This window comes from Kogia breviceps, chromosome 2 (assembly GCF_026419965.1).
Source record: "Kogia breviceps isolate mKogBre1 chromosome 2, mKogBre1 haplotype 1, whole genome shotgun sequence".
Lineage (NCBI taxonomy): Eukaryota > Metazoa > Chordata > Mammalia > Artiodactyla > Physeteridae > Kogia > Kogia breviceps.
Window position 1 is genome coordinate 19,837,951 of NC_081311.1, and position 14,154 is coordinate 19,852,104.

At 36.3% G+C, this 14,154-nt stretch overlaps 1 protein-coding gene across 2 annotated transcripts in view; it reads right to left on the reverse strand.

Annotated features, from left to right (window-relative positions):
• Nucleotides 1-14,154, reverse strand: part of MXI1 (MAX interactor 1, dimerization protein) — a 97,534-nt gene that overhangs the window by 45,487 nt on the left and 37,893 nt on the right. For both annotated transcript variants that reach the window (XM_059054902.2, XM_059054905.2), the window contains exon 3: nucleotides 1,608-1,637. In XM_059054902.2, the coding sequence (XP_058910885.1) occupies nucleotides 1,608-1,637 (30 nt within the window). The remainder of the gene's footprint in view (nucleotides 1-1,607; nucleotides 1,638-14,154) is intronic.

A 14,154-nucleotide genomic window follows, 5' to 3' on the forward strand; every position in this document is an offset into this window, starting at 1 on the left:
AAATAACCTAAGTGTCCATCAATGGATTAATGGATGATGTAGCATGTATATGTATGTGTGTATACACACACACACACACACACACACACATATGCACACGAGGGAATACTACTCAGCCATAAAAAAGAATGAAATTCTGCCATTTGTGACAACATGTATGGACCTTGAAGGTATATGCTAAGTGAAATAAGCCACACAGAGAAAGACAAATACCTATGATTTCACTTGTATGTGGAATCTAAAAAAACAAAACAAACAAAATAAAACAAAAACAAACCTATATATACAGAGAACAGATTACTGGTTACCAGAGGGGAAGGAGGTTGTGGGGCAGGGTGCAATGGATGAAGGGGGTCAACTGTATGGTGATCACTTTTTAGTGCATAGAGATGTCGAATTATACTGCTGTACATCTGAAACTTATATAATTTTTAAATGGCTAATATAAACAATTCCAGTTTGTTGCTTATTACTTTAACCTCTGTACCAAAAAGAGAATATTTAGTCATTCAATCCTCATCTTTCCCCCAAAACTTGTCCTCTTCCTATATTCCTTTTTTTAGTAAATGATAATACAATCTAAAACTTAACCTTCCATAGCCAACTAATCACCAGTTTCTACTGATTATATTCCATACTATTTCTTTATTCTACTTCTATCTCCAATGGCTACCATCATCTCTTACCTTGGAGGCTTCCAATGGCCTCCAAAGAGTTTTCTTGTCTCTGAGATCCCTTCTGCCAATCAGCCAATTCTTTACACTGTAGCCAAAGTGATCTTTCTAAAACCCAAATCTGATCGTAAGACAACACACCTTAAAACCATGCAACTGCTGCTCCTTACTGCTCTCAGAAAAAGTCCAAACTCTTCAGCATAATTGTCAACATCTGGCCTGGCTTGCCTCATGCTACCATATTTTATACTCATACTGAACCTCTTGCAGTTTCCTCAATAAACAGTGCTCACTATCCTCTGGAAAGCCTTCTATGACTCCCTCAAGAGAGAATCAGGTGACCTTCAAAAATGATCTTTCAGCATCCTCTGCTTCTCCATCATCATACTTACCACACTATACAGTATTTTAATTACTTATCTTTCTCTCCCAGGAAGCTATAAATTCCTTAAGGTCAGAAACTGCCTTACACATTCTTGTATTTACTATGTAAAGCATTACGCCTGTCTGGCACTGACATATAGATGGTGCAAGATAAAGATTTGTTGAATGCATGAATGAATGAATGGACTGCAAAGAAAGAGAAATTCAATATCCTACAATTTTCCATAATAGTTATTAGCTACATTACAGAAACCTAATCCTTTAGAAAGACCATATTTAAGCCATGAGCCTATCACAATCAACCCGTTGAGACAGAAACAAAGAACGCTCAACATAAACTCAAAATTCAAATAAACTTAGAGTATATTTATGTCTTCCAGTTTAGATAGTGTAAGCAGACTACTTTTTGGAGAGAATACTCATATATCAGAACCATGATGTGTTACACATGTAAAAAAGTTATAACTACACATGCAATATATTTTCACAGGTCAAATGTTGAGTTTGCTTTTTAACATATATGAAAGCTGCACCTCATCACTGACTCACCGATTCTTTTCCAGCTCATTGTGTGTAGACCTAAAAGGGAGGAAAAAAGGGGGAAAAAAAGAGTATTAGCCATGTTTTGTTGCTGAGGCTATAGAAAGGGGGATTAGTTTAGGTACTGCTAAATAAATTCACCCAGTTAATTTATTTAACAATGCAATACATGGTCAGATTCCTATCTGTCTCACTCATCAAGAAGAAATAGTCTATGTTCATTAAGACTGTTCATTCAGGTATACTGTTTTCAGTTAACAACTCTAAATATTTTGAAATTAGGATCTCATTGTCATTTTTAATAAAATTGACACTAACAAGTATTCTCTTGCCTACTTCTAGGGTCCTATGTTTTACTGATTTGTAGACATCATATAAGAAATTTTAATTCAAACATAATCCCTTTTTTGTTGTTGTTTAAAAAAAAAAGGTATATGTACTTCCGTGTCCTCTTCTATCTCCACTTACCTACTCCTAAACATAGGGGGAGAAAAAGTTTTGGCCACAACAGAAGCTGAAACAGGCTTGCCTTACTGCTAAGTGATACAGACAAATTCAAGCCTTCTTTCCTTGAATATGAAACATAAACCAAAAAAGTTATACAAGGGAAAAAAATGACATGAACAGAAGGAAATATATTAATAAAATAAAAAACACATTTTTAAAAGACTGGGAGGATACACCTCAAAATGCTAACAGTCTTCTGTTTGTGACTTTTTTCATTTTACTTATTAGTATTTGTTATAATAATACTTACCATCTATTGAACAAGCTGAGTGTCTGCTAAACAGTTAACATACATTACCTCATTTTATCCTTCAAAACCCTCGTTTTATAAACAAGAATACTGAGGCTCAGAGAGGTAAAGAGACATGCTCTTGTCCCAAGAATATAAGTTGCAGCCATGATTTAAGCCCATGTCTGTGTTACTCCAAACCCCAAGTTCTTAACCACTCAGTGACAAGCAATACTGAAGAGAGGGTAAGGGCACAGACTCTAAGGCCTGATTGACTGGGTTCAGATATTGTGTGGCCTTTTAAAAGTCCCTTCATTTCTCTGTGCTCAGTTTTCTCATCTATGAAATAGGAAAAATAACAGTACTTGCCTCAATATGATTGTTATGAGGAATAAACAAGTTTATGTTGAACATCAAAATATAACAAACTCTACCTAAAGTTAGCTACTATTAGAATATTATACTAAGTTCTCTTGAATAAATGTATTATTTTTACAATAGTTTACCATTAACAATAACGGAATTTTATAAAGGAAAATTTAAGTGCCTGTCATCAGAACTGAAACTTTAAGCATTTAATATATTCTGGTTAATGTCAAAAGCCTTCAGATTATTATATTACTGATTACTTTAATCTGATTTATTATTTTAATGGATATTTAATAATCACATTTCTAAATTTTAACAATAAGAATATTTTTGTCAGTCTCATAATTTGTGGAAATTTTACCCACTGTCTTAGTTCAAGAGCCAAAAGGTCTTCTTTGAATTACTGTCTACTGTCCACCTTTTGTTTTCTTAGCAGTTTCATAAGGTCCAAGTGACACAGGATGAAAAAGACTGATGTTCATTTTCTTTTTTTAAAAAACATTTTTAATGGAGTATAATTGCTTTACAATGGTGTGTTAGTTTCTGCTTTATAACAAAGCGAATCAGCTCTACATATACATATATCACCATATCTCCTCCCTCTTGCATCTCCCTCCCTCCCACCCTCCCTATCCCACCCCTCTAGGTGGTCACAAAGCACTGAGCTGATCTCCCTGAGCTATGTGGCTGCTTCCCACTAGCTATCTATTTCACATTTGGTAGTGTATATATGTCCATGCCACTCTCTCACTTTGTCCCAGGTTACCCTTCACCCTCCCCATGTCCTCAAGTCCACTCTCCAAGTCTGCGTCTTCATTCCTGTCCTGCCCCTAGGTTCTTCAGAACCATTTTTTTTTAGATTCCTAATATATGTGTTAGCATATGGTATTCATTTTTCTCCTTCTGACTTACTTCACTCTATATGACAGACTCTAGTTCCATCCACCTCACTACAAATAACTCAATTTCGTTTCTTTTTATGGCTGAGTAATATTCCATTGTATATATATACCACATCTTCTTTATCCATTCACCTGTCAATGGACACTTAGGTTGCTTCCATGTCCTGGCTATTGTAAATAGTGCTGCAATGAACACTGTGGTACATGACTCTTTTTGAATTATGGTTTTCTCAGGGTGTATGCCCAGTAGTGGGATTACTGGGTTGTATGGTAGTTCTATTTTTAGTTTTTTAAGGCGACTCCATACTGTCCTCCATAGTGGCTGTATCAATTTACATTCCCACCAACAGTGCAAGAGGGTTCCCTTTTCTCCACACCCTCTCCAGCATTTACTGTTTGTAGATTTTTTGATGATGGCCATTCTGACTGGAGTGAAGTGATACCTCATTGTAGTTTGATGTTCATTTTCAAGAGATTATCTTAATAAAAAAACCTCTCTCTCTCTCGAGATGTAAAAAAATATCTCAGGATGCTTTAAGAGTTCAGACAAATTAATGGCAAGGATATGTAAGATGGGAGAAACAATAAAAACACAGAACTTTTAGTATAACACAGACTCAGACTTCAAAACTCAATAAATAAATTACAACCAAATCTCTATCACATATAAGTATTTATAAAAAGGTTTAAGTTCTTTTTTGTTTGAATGAAATGTCAAAGTAAATCAAAAAGTTAGAAGAGGGAAAAGGTGTATTTTAAAGAGATTTAAAGCAAAAAAATATTGTCCAAAATTTGAACGGGTAATCAATAAAATTTCCCACCTACCACGTCTTAGTAAGTTATGGTTTAATTGCCTTAATCTGAGAAGAAAACTCAGAACAAGTAAAACAAAAACAATGAAATACTATAGTAAGGGGACCTCTCTGGTGGCGCAGTGGTTAAGAATCTGCCTACCAATGCAGGGGACATGGGTTCGAGCCCTGGTCCAGGAAGATCCCACATGCCTTGGAGCAAATAAGCCCATGCGCCACAACTACTGAGCCTGTGCTCTAGAGCCCACGAGCCACAACTACTGAGCCCGAGTGCCACAACTACTGAAGCCCGCGTGCTTAGAGCCCGTGCTCCACAAGAGAAGCCACCGCAATGAGAAGCCCACACACCTCAACAAAGAGTAGCCCCCGCTCGCTGCAACTAGAGAAAGCCCAACGAAGACCCAACGCAGCCAAAAAATTAAAAAATAAATTCATTTAAAAGAGAGAGAGAGAAGCAGAGATTTTTAAAAAAAGAAATACTACAGTAAGTAATAAATGGAAATAATCTATTTAGAGAGACAAAGACTATGTACCGTATACTTATTTCAAACAGTGGCATCCCACATATGGTATTAAATGCAAAAGATATATATCCAAAGATGACCAATTGCTGAATTCCAGCATTATATTGAGCCTACTATCAAAGCTAGCACCAAAACAACACAATCTGAACCACTGCTGTGAACAAAATTAAAACAGCAGGTTATTCCCACCTCTTTCAGATTTTTCTTTATTATCTTCTTAAAAAATATAAAATGATAGCTAAGTATATGAACTTTTCCACAAAACCAGAAAATGTATGCCATATCTAGTTATACCACTAGTAAAATTTAACAAGATCTCCAAATACCAAGAAGCAAAAATGACCATATATGTACTAATCTTTATCATATTGCCATATTCTTCCAATTTTTAAAAAATGCATCAGTAGTGTTTACTCCTATTTTGATGACTTTTTTGCCTCTAATATCATGTCAACAAATAATGCATATCTTCAATGTTCAAAACTGTCTTAGGCTGCAAGGAATCAGAGACAGTCTCTAGCTGGTAGATTAAGACATTTACATGAATAATTATAACTCAAGGCAAAACAAATATATGAAGAAAGGTACAAAGTGTTGTGGGAGTTTAAAGGATGCAGAGTTTACTTACAAATGGGGCTATCAGAAAATGGGGCTTTAGAAAAGGGGACATTTGGTCTGCAGCTTACGTGATGAGTACATTTGCAACTACTAGAAACTAGACCTGATAGGGAGAAGAGATTCCAAGTGGAAAAGATATAGCACAAGCAAACAAGCAGAGTTGTGAAGTCCAAAGAAAAACCGGAGAACAAAAATGGAAAAAAAGCCCTGAGTTTAAATATTAGCCCTATAACTCACATTAGTTGTGGAACTTTGAACAAATTATTTAACCTCTCTAATTAACAGTTTTCTCATTTGTAAAACTGGAATAATACCACATGCCTTGGCTGGGTTACTGTGAGAATTAGAGAATAATGTAAAAGCATCAGCACCTAGTAAGTATTCAGTAAATGTTAGCCACTGCAAATATTCTTATTATTTTTAACAAGACTGAAAATATACTACCTAAAACAATGTTAAACATATTACATGGGGCAACAAATTGAGAGGTTCTCAGTAACACTTGGAATTAGCCTGGAAACAACCAACCAACCATAGTGATTAAAAAAGAAACTGAAGGAAAAGATAGGTATTTTGATCACTTAGTGGGCTGTGAGGACAGTATAACATTTACGGTATAATGTCTAATTATACGTACACGCAGAAAATAACGATCCAAACAGTGCTGGCAAACAGAGAAGCTGAACACATCACATCCTAGCACACTCAGAAACAACCTCTTTGCTTCCCTGAGCCTATGTGCCTGACCAAGCCCTTCCAATAATATGCCATTAAAATAACCCATTATGATAAATTCTCTATAAAGCTGAGATGTTCTGAATAATCCATCTGGTTAGCACACTTTTCTTCTCCAAACAAAAATACACCTCTGAGAACAAACACTATGAACTGTCTTCCTTTCAGACACCCTTACTCTGAATGCTTAACAACTTCCAAGGACAGGGATTAAAGACATTTCTATCATTTTATCATCAAATCACAGATAATCTTTTTCGCAAATACCATCCCTTTAAGAGACAGGCTAACACATTCTCTGTTTGAGTGGGAGTCATTATCTCAACCAAATCTGTGAGTTTTCACTGATTACAACACTGCTCTAATACGAAAACTTTTAATTCTTTAGGGTGCAGTTTGGTGGCAGTCAATGAAATAAAGCGTAGAATTGAAACTGCACAAAATGGCACCATTTGGCCCAAGAGTAGTATCACCATGGAAGGAAAATAAAAGCTCCTGTTCCCAGAATTAATATTCTCTTCCAACAAAAGAAAGACTTCTATCTTTGTTGGATTAATGAGCCAACCCCTAATTTGTTAACATTTTCATTTCACTTATTTTCTAATCCTAAAGTGCCTAATGGATGTTGTCCTCCACACAATGAAAAGAACACATTCTATGACGCTAAATGAATATTTTCTAACTGTATCCTAAAGCATAAACTTCAGCTTTCTTAGAGCAGGGGGTCTCTGAAGTATATACCTAAAGGGAGTTGAAAAAGAATTGGCTGAATAGTGAAACTTCTATTTATGTTTATTCTTCTTCTTAAACTTTATTCTGTATTTATAAAATATTAGTACAGTAATACATGTATACAATTATCAACACATACAAATATATTAGGTATACAGAATTTTTTTGCTGCTAGTGGTATATAATAAAGTGGTCAATAACGTTTGAAGAACACTGTAATAAAAGAAAATCATGCTTATTGCCAATAAAGTAATTCTTTCAAAGAAGTAGTTTTGTACATTTATTTCTATCACAAATACATATTTTTTAAAAAACATTAAAGACAGTACAACTTGAATACTGCACACTTTTAGGAAAAATGCCTCATAAGAAACATACTACTTCTTCCGCAACAGTAACAAAAAAACCCCACCACAATAACTAAGACCACAAAAAAGCAAGTGTCTAAACAGGATGCATAACAATAACTACAATGAATAAGTTTTTCTTCAAACTTACTATCAAAGCTTAATATATGCACACCTTATGACTCAGCATTTCCCCTCAGAGGCATACACCAAACTAATATACATAAATATGCTCACCAAAGTACATACAAGAGAATACACATTCTTTTCATACTAGCCCAAAACTGGAAACTCAAATGTCCATCAATAGTAGAATGGATGAATAAATTGTGGAACATTCATATTGATATATAATGTAATACTATAGAGCACTGAGAATGAACAACTATTATGCAATAACATGGATGAATTTTCAAAATTTCAACATAGTGCTGAATAAAAAATGGCAGACACAAAAATACACACTGCATAACCCCATTTGTATAAAGTTAAAAACTGGCAAAACCAATGGTATCAAAAGAAGATTATGGTTACCTCAGGTAGGGTTGACAGTAAGTCTATAATATTTTATTTCTTCACCTTTGTGAAAATTCATCGAGCTATACACTTAGGATTTATACACTTTTCTGTATGTACATTTTCAATAAACAAGAAAAAATGAAACAATTACACATGAATCAAATTCAGTAAAAATCAATTCTTATTTCAAATACAGCAAACACTCTAATTTCTCTCTGGTAAATCTTTTGATATATTACATAAACGTCCCTAAGTTATGCACTTTGTAAAGCATAATTTTCAATAAATTTAAGTACTAAAATCATACAGAGTAAGTTCTCTAAGCACAATGGAATTAGAAATCATTAACAATAAGATAACTAGGAAAATAGCAAAATTTGGAAAATAAGCAACAAATCAAAGAACAAATGACAGAGAAATTAGAAAATATTCTGAACTGAATGATAATGAAAACACAACATGTCAAAATTTGTTGGATGTATCTAAAGCAGTACTTAGAAATGTTTAGCTTTAAATTCTTCTATTAGTATTAAAAAAAAGGTTAAAAATCAATGGTCTAACTTTCACCTTGAGAAGCTACAAAACGAAGAGCAAATTAAGCCCAATGAAATGGAAGAGGAAATAAGAAGTCACAGGTTAAAGAACAAATCACAAAGAAAACAGGAAGTATCTTCAGCTGGATGATAAAGAAATACATTTCAAAATTTGTGGCATGCAGCTAAAGCAGTGTTTACAGAAAAATGTTTCTAGCTTTAAATCCTTATATTGTTTCTAGCTTTAAATCCTTATATTGGGGTGGGGGGCAGTGATGGAGTCCAAAATCAATGCCTTCCACCTTTAGAAGGTAGAAAAAAAAGCAAACTAAACCAAAAGAAGGTGAGCAATGGATCTCAACTGTGTGGGCCATTTTTCCCACCAGAAGATATTTGGCCATGTCTGGAGACATTTTTGGTTATTACACCAGTGAGACACTACTGGTATTTTGTGAGAAGAGGGTAGGGATGCTGCAAAACATCCAATGATGTTCAAAACAGAATTATCTTGCCCAAAATGTCAATAGTGCTGGGGTTAAGAAACTCTGAAGTAGAGGAAGAAATAATAAAGCCAAGAACAGGAATAAGCAAAATAGAAGACAGGAAACAACAGAGTATCAATAAAACCAAAAGTTGACTTAAAAAAAAAAGTAAAACTGATAAACTTGTCTAAAACTGATGAAGAAAAAAGGCAAAAATTAACAACACACAAAAAATAACTAATATCAGGGACAAAAGAGAGCACATCACCACACATACTACACACATTAAAAGGATGATAAGAGAATATTATGAACAGCTTTATACCAATAAATTCAACATGTACATGAAATGGACAAATTTCTTGAAAGATACAAATTATCAAAACTAACTCAAAAAGAAACAGAGAGTTAGTGTCAGTCTTGCATCTATTACGGAAATTGAATTCATAATCAAAAACCTGCCCACAAACAGAAGACCTACATAGACATTTCTCCAAAGAAGATATACAGATTGCCAATAAACACATGAAAGAATGCTCAACATCATTAATCATTAGAGAAATGCAAATCAAAACTACATTGAGATATCATCTCACACTGGTCAGAATGGCCATCATCAAAAAATCTAGAAACAATAAATGCTGGAGAGGGTGTGGAGAAAAGGGAAACCTCTTGCACTGTTGGTGGGAATGTAAATTGATACAGCCACTATGGAGGACAGTATGGAGGTTCCTTAAAAAACTACAAATAGAACTACCATACAACCCAGTAATCCCACTACTGGGCATATACCCTGAGAAAACCATAATTCAAAAAGAGTCATGTACCAAAATGTTCATTGCAGCTCTATTTACAACAGCCAGGACAGGGAAGCAGCCTAAATGTCCATCACAGATGAATGGATAAAGAAGATGTGGCACATATATACAATGGCATATTACTCAGCCATAAAAAGAAACGAAGTTGAGTTATTTGTAGTGAGGTGGATAGACCTAGAGTCTGTCATACAGAGTGAAGTAAGTCAGAAGGAGGAAAACAAATACCATATGCTAACACATATATATGGAATCCAAGAAAAAAAAAATATCATGAAGAGCCTAGAGGTAGGACAGGAATAAAACACAGACCTACTAGAGCATGGACTTGAGGATATGGGGAGGGGGGAAGGGTAAGCTGTGATGAAGAGAGTGGCATGGACATATATACACTACCAAACGTAGGGTGGATAGCTAGTGGGAAGCAGCCGCATGGCACAGGGAGATCAGCTAGGTGGTTTGTGACCACCTAGAGGGGTGGAATAGGGAGGGTGGGAGGGAGGAAGATGCAAGAGGAAAGAGATACGGGAACATATGTATATGTATAACTGATTCACTTTGTTGTAAAGCAGAAACTAACACACCATGGTAAAGCAATTATACTCCAATAAAGTTGTTTAAAAAAAGAGTAATGTACCAAAATGTTCATTGCAGCTCTATTTACAATAGCCAGGATGTGGAAGCAACCTAAGTGTCCATCAAGAGATGAATGGATAAAGATGTAGCACATATATACAATGGAATATTACTCAGCCATAAAAAGAAATGAAATTGAGTTATTTGTGGTGAGGTGGATGGACCTAGAGTCTGTCATACAGAGTGAAGTAAGTCAGAAAGAGAAAAACAAATACCATATGCTAACACATATATTTGGAATCTAAGAAAAACAAAAAAGTCAGGAAGAACCTAGGGGTAAGACGGGAATAAAGACACAGACCTACTAGAGCATGGACTTGAGGATACGGGGAGGGGGAGGGGGAGGCTGTGACGAGGTGAGAGAGTGGCATGGACATATATACACTACCAAGCGTAAAGTGGATAGCTAGTGGGAAGCAGCCGCGTAGCAAAGCGAGATCAGCTAGGTGGTGTGTGACAGCCTAGAGGGGTGGGATAGGGAGGGTGGGAGGGAGAGAGATGCAGGAAGGAAGAGAGATGGGAGCATGTGTATATGTATAACTGATTCACTTTGTTATAAAGCACAAACTAACACACCATTGTAAAGCAATTATACTCCAATAAAGACGTTTAAAAAAAAAGTAATGGTATCATAAGAGCAAGGAAAAAATTAGTGAGAACAACAAAAACAACCTGCCCACAAAAAAAACTCCAGGCCCAGAAGTATTCATTGGCAAATTTTACCAAGCATTTAGGGAATAAATAATACTAATTCTACAGAACATATTTCAAAAGATAAAGGAAATCAGAATATTTCACAATTCTTTTTTTTTTTTTTTTTTTTTTGCGGTACACGGGCCTCTCACTGCTGTGGCCTCTCCCGTTGCAGAGCACAGGCTCCAGACGTGCAGGCTCAGCGGCCGTGGCTCACGGGCCCAGCCGCTCCGCGGCATGTGGGATCTTCCCGGACAGGGGCATGAACCCATGTCCCTGCATCAGCAGGTGGACTCTCAACCACCGTGCCACCAGGGAAGCCCTCCCAATTCATTTTAGGCCAGTATTACCCTGATACCAAAACCTGACAAAGCACTTACATTGAAAAACAAAACAAAACAAAACTACAGACTACCATTCCCTCAAGAACACAGACACAAAAATTCTTGAGAAAATATTAGCAAATTTATAGAAACTATCAGTTTTACAATAAAAAACTTGTCTGGTCTTTGTCCCAATTTCCTGGGACAGAGCTTTGGAAACCTTGGAATTTCCTCAGTTATAGTAGTGTCTCTGTTATTCATGGTGGGCTCTTGGATTACTCTTGAGTTTATGCTAGAAGATGACTTAAATTGGACTGGTCATGCCAGAAAGACCAGCCATGTAATTTGAGGATTCAGGCTTTGAGAAACTGATATCAGCCAACCTCTGGGGAGAGGAGGGTCACTAGAGAGTTCAATCACATGGTGAATGATTCAATCAGCTATGACTACATAATGATATGGAAATAAAACTCTAGAATCCAAGGTTCAGGTGAGCTTCCTGGTTGGTGAATACATCAATTTGCCAGCAGGGTAATGCATCCTGATACTACACGGAGAGGACACAGAAGCTCCATGCCCATGATTCTCCCAGACCTCACCCTATGCATCTCTTCATCTGGCTGGTCTTGATTTGTATTATTTATATTAAAACTTGTAATCGTTAAGTATAGCACTTTCCTCAGTTTCATGAGTAGTTCTAGTGAACTACTGAACCTGAGGGGATTGTGGAAACACCTAAATTTGTAGTCAGTTGGTCAGAAATGTGGGTGGCCTGGGGACACTAAAACTTGCATCCGGCAACTATAGTGAGGGCAGTCATGTTGGGGACTGCACCCTTAAACTTGTGGAGTCTGTGCTAACTAGAGATGTTAGCATCAGTATCGCAAAATACACCATGACCAAGTAGGGTTTATTCCAGGAATGCAAGGTTAGTTTAAGGTTCAAAAAAATGAATCAGTGCAATTAACCATATTAACAGAATAAAAAAGAAAAACCACAGTATAATCTCAATAGATGTAGAAAAAGCATTTGACAAATTCATGCATCCATTCATGATAAAAACTTTCAGCAAATTAGGAAATAAAGGAATTTCCTCAATTTTTAAAAAGGCATCTACAAAAAAATCTACAGTTGTCATATCAATGATGAAAGAATATATGTTTTCCCAATATCAGAAGCAAGGCAAGGATGTTCACTCTCATCAGCTTCTATTCAGCCACTGTACTAGAGGTCCTAGCCAATGAAACAAGGCAAGAAAAATAAATATCATACAGAAAGGCAAGGAAAAAGTAAAAATATCTTTAACGTAAACAACATCATTTAGTGTCTACTTAGAAAATCCTAAAGATACACAAATTACTAGAACTAATGAGTTTAGCAAAGTAGGTTTACAAGGTCAATATACCAAATTCAATTACCATTTACAATAGCATCAAAGAACATTAACTACTTTAACAAATATTAACTAATTAAACGAAGTATGTGCCACACTCTGAAAAACTAAAAAATACTCCTGAATTTTAAAAACATCTAAATAATTGAATGAATGGGGAGATATACTATGTTCTTGCATCAAAAGATTCAATGTTGTTCAGATGTGTCAAGTCTCCCCAAAATTAATCTACAGATTCAATGCAATCCCAATCAAAACTCTAGTAGGCTTTGTTGTAGAAAGTGACAAGCAGCTTCTATAATATATGTGAAAATGCAAAAGACCTAGAAGAGTCAAAGGAACTTCTGAAAAAGATGAACCAATGTGGAAGGCTTACGCTACCTTATTTCATGACGTACTAAAAAAACTGCAATAATTAAGACAGTGTGGTACTGTAGTAAAGATAAATATTTAGATCAATGGAGCAGAACAGAGAGTCCACAAATAGATTCACACATACATGGTTCTTTCATTTTTTTTACAAAGATGCCAAGGCAATTCAATGTAGAAATGTCTTTTCAACAAATGATACTGAAACAACTGGAGGTGCATTTGCCAAAAAGTGAACTTCAACTGTTACCTCACACCTTCTACAAAAATTAACTCTAAATGAATCTCAGATCTAAATGGATTACCTAAAGAAAACTTAAGAAAAATTTTGTGATCTTGGATTATGCAAATATTTCTTAGGACATAAGAAGCATGAACCAGAGAGATTGGTTCAAGATGGCAGAGTAGAAGGATGTGCGCTTACTCTCTCTTGCGAGAGCACTGGAATCACAACTAACTGCTGAACAATCATCAACAGGAAGACACTGGAACTCACCAAAAAAGATACCTCACATCCAAAGACAAAGGAGAAGCCACAATGAGACGGTAGAGGGGCACAATCACAATAAAATCAAATCCCATAACTGCTGGGTGGGTGACTTACAAACTGGAGAACACTTATACCACAGAAGTCCACCCACTGGAGTGAAGGTTCTGAGACCCATGTCAGGCTTCCCAGCCAGGGGGTCTGGCAACGGGAGCAGGAATTCTTAGACAATCAGACTTTGAAGGCTAGCGGGATTTGATTGCAGGACTTTGACAGGACTGGGGGAAACAGAGACTCTTTTCTTGGAGGGCACATACAAAGTAGTGTGTGCATCGGGACCCAGGGGAAGGAGCAGTGACCCCGTAGGAGACTGAACCAGACCTACCTGCTAGTGTTGGAGGGTCTCCTGTAGAGGTACGGGGTGGCTGTGTCTCACTGTGAGGACAAGGACACTGGCAGCAGAAGTTCTGGGAAGTACTCCTTGAGCCCTCCCAGACTCTGCCATTAGCCCCACCAAAGTGCTGGGTAGGC